General features: G+C 50.6%; 1 protein-coding gene across 1 annotated transcript in view; it reads right to left on the reverse strand.

Annotated features, from left to right (window-relative positions):
- The window catches only part of acvr2aa (activin A receptor type 2Aa), a 39156-nt gene that overhangs the window by 17065 nt on the left and 20233 nt on the right, over positions 1-1858 (reverse strand). The window contains exons 6-7 of the mRNA XM_046054814.1: positions 1105-1248; positions 282-427 (exon numbers count right to left, since the gene is read on the reverse strand). Of these exons, the coding sequence (XP_045910770.1) occupies positions 282-427; positions 1105-1248 (290 nt within the window). The remainder of the gene's footprint in view (positions 1-281; positions 428-1104; positions 1249-1858) is intronic.

Genomic DNA, 1858 nt, shown 5'->3' on the forward strand with positions numbered 1-1858 from the left:
TGTGTGTGTGTGTGTGTGTGTCTACCTGTGTGTGTGTGTGTGTGTGTCTACCTGTGTGTGTGTGTGTGTGTGTCTGTGTCTGTGTGTGTGTGTGTGTGTGTGTGTGTGTACCTGTGTGTGTGTGTGTGTCAGTGTGTGTGTGTGTGTGTGTGTGTGCCAGTGTGTCTACCTGTGTGTTTGTCTACCTGTGAGTACCTGTGTGTGTAGCTGTGTTTACCTGTATGGACGTATCTATCTATCTGTGTGTGTGTGTGTGTGTGTGTGTGTGTGTGTGTGTGTACCTGTGTGCGATGGCAGGCTTGTGTCCGTCCTTGTGTCCAGGTATGTCCTCGTGCAGGTAGGCGAGACCTCGAGACATCGACTGAGCGATGAGACACAGTTCAGACCAGGAGAGGACGTTTGCCTTCAGGTAGTCTGTCAGAGAACCCTGAGGACAGAACACAGAACATCAGAACACAGAACATCATCTGATATGAATAATTATCAGGATAAATCAGATCACTAATCTTTCAGTTTAAAGGCTGAGTTCTGCTGAGAGAAAGTTAATGTGGTGTAAACTTTTCTTTGTGCTCAGAACAAACACTTGATGCCAAACAGAAGATCATTAATCTGAGGCAGAACATCCAGAACTATTCTGATATAATCTGTTTTCAACATATCTGCAGGAGGAAAATTAACCTTAGAAGAAGAAGAAAACAACCCTCATACAAAGGAAGTGACATCATCTCCACACAGCTCTGCCTGTGATGTGAAGTCTGACACGATCAGAACTATAACATGAACTAAACTCCTCTTGAGTCACTTGTTTCGTCTCTACAGGCTTACAGGTGGGACCGCAGGTCCGCCTTGCAGCGCCTCCTCAGGCCGCCAGGGGAGGCCTGGACCCCGTTAGTCCCTGCCTGCAGGTCTAGTTTCATTAGATTTTATGTAATAGGGGCGGTGGTGGTGCAGTGGATTAAACATCCCCCAGTGTGACTCCCAGCTGCTCCAGAGCAGGGAGACCTCTGACATATTCAGCAGCTGGAAGAGGTTTTGGATAAAAGCCTCAGCTAACAGACTAATGTGGACTCTGCAGGGCTGCAGGGCTCCAGCAGGGGGCAGCACCTTCTCATGGTAGGCGGTGATGAGCCACAGCTCCATGTCCAGGTTGCTGCCTCTCTTCTCGGCTCCGATGAACTGCAGCAGGTTCTCGTGTCTCATCCCGCTCAGGGTGAAGATCTCGTACTCGTTCTGCCACGACTGCTTGTCCTGAATACAGAGAGGGGTCAGAGGTCAGGGGTCAGGCCTGTGTGACCTACAACCCATCTGAGCACAGAGTCGGGTCCAGCTGATTTTCACTGAATGACTTCAGATGGAAATGTTTCACAGCGTGATGACTGAAGGCTGACGTGTGTGTGTGTGTGTGTGTGTGTGTGTGTGTGTGTGTGTGTGTGTGTGTGTGTGTGTGTGTGTGTGTGTGGTTAATTAAGGTCATGATGGGTTTACTGGATGCTGATTGGCCAAGGACCCGGTCAGCCTCAGGAGGATTAATGCTCTGAGCTTTAAAACTGAAACCTCCCAGCTGCAACCAGAGAAATCACCACCACTCTAACTCTGGACGAGCGGCGGTGCGTTCAGGGTGTCTTTAACTCTAACTCTGGACGAGCGGCGGTGCGTTCAGGGTGTCTTTAACTCTAACTCTGGACGAGCGGCGGTGCGTTCAGGGTGTCTTTAACTCTAACTCTGGACGAGCGGCGGTGCGTTCAGGGTGTCTTTAAACGCTGGACGAGCGGCGGTGCGTTCAGGGTGTCTTTAAACGCTGGACGAGCGGCGGTGCGTTCAGGGTGTCTTTAACTCTAACGCTGGACGAGCGGCGGTG

Source organism: Micropterus dolomieu, linkage group LG07 (genome assembly GCF_021292245.1).
Source record: "Micropterus dolomieu isolate WLL.071019.BEF.003 ecotype Adirondacks linkage group LG07, ASM2129224v1, whole genome shotgun sequence".
In the NCBI taxonomy this organism is placed as follows: Eukaryota; Metazoa; Chordata; class Actinopteri; order Centrarchiformes; family Centrarchidae; genus Micropterus; species Micropterus dolomieu.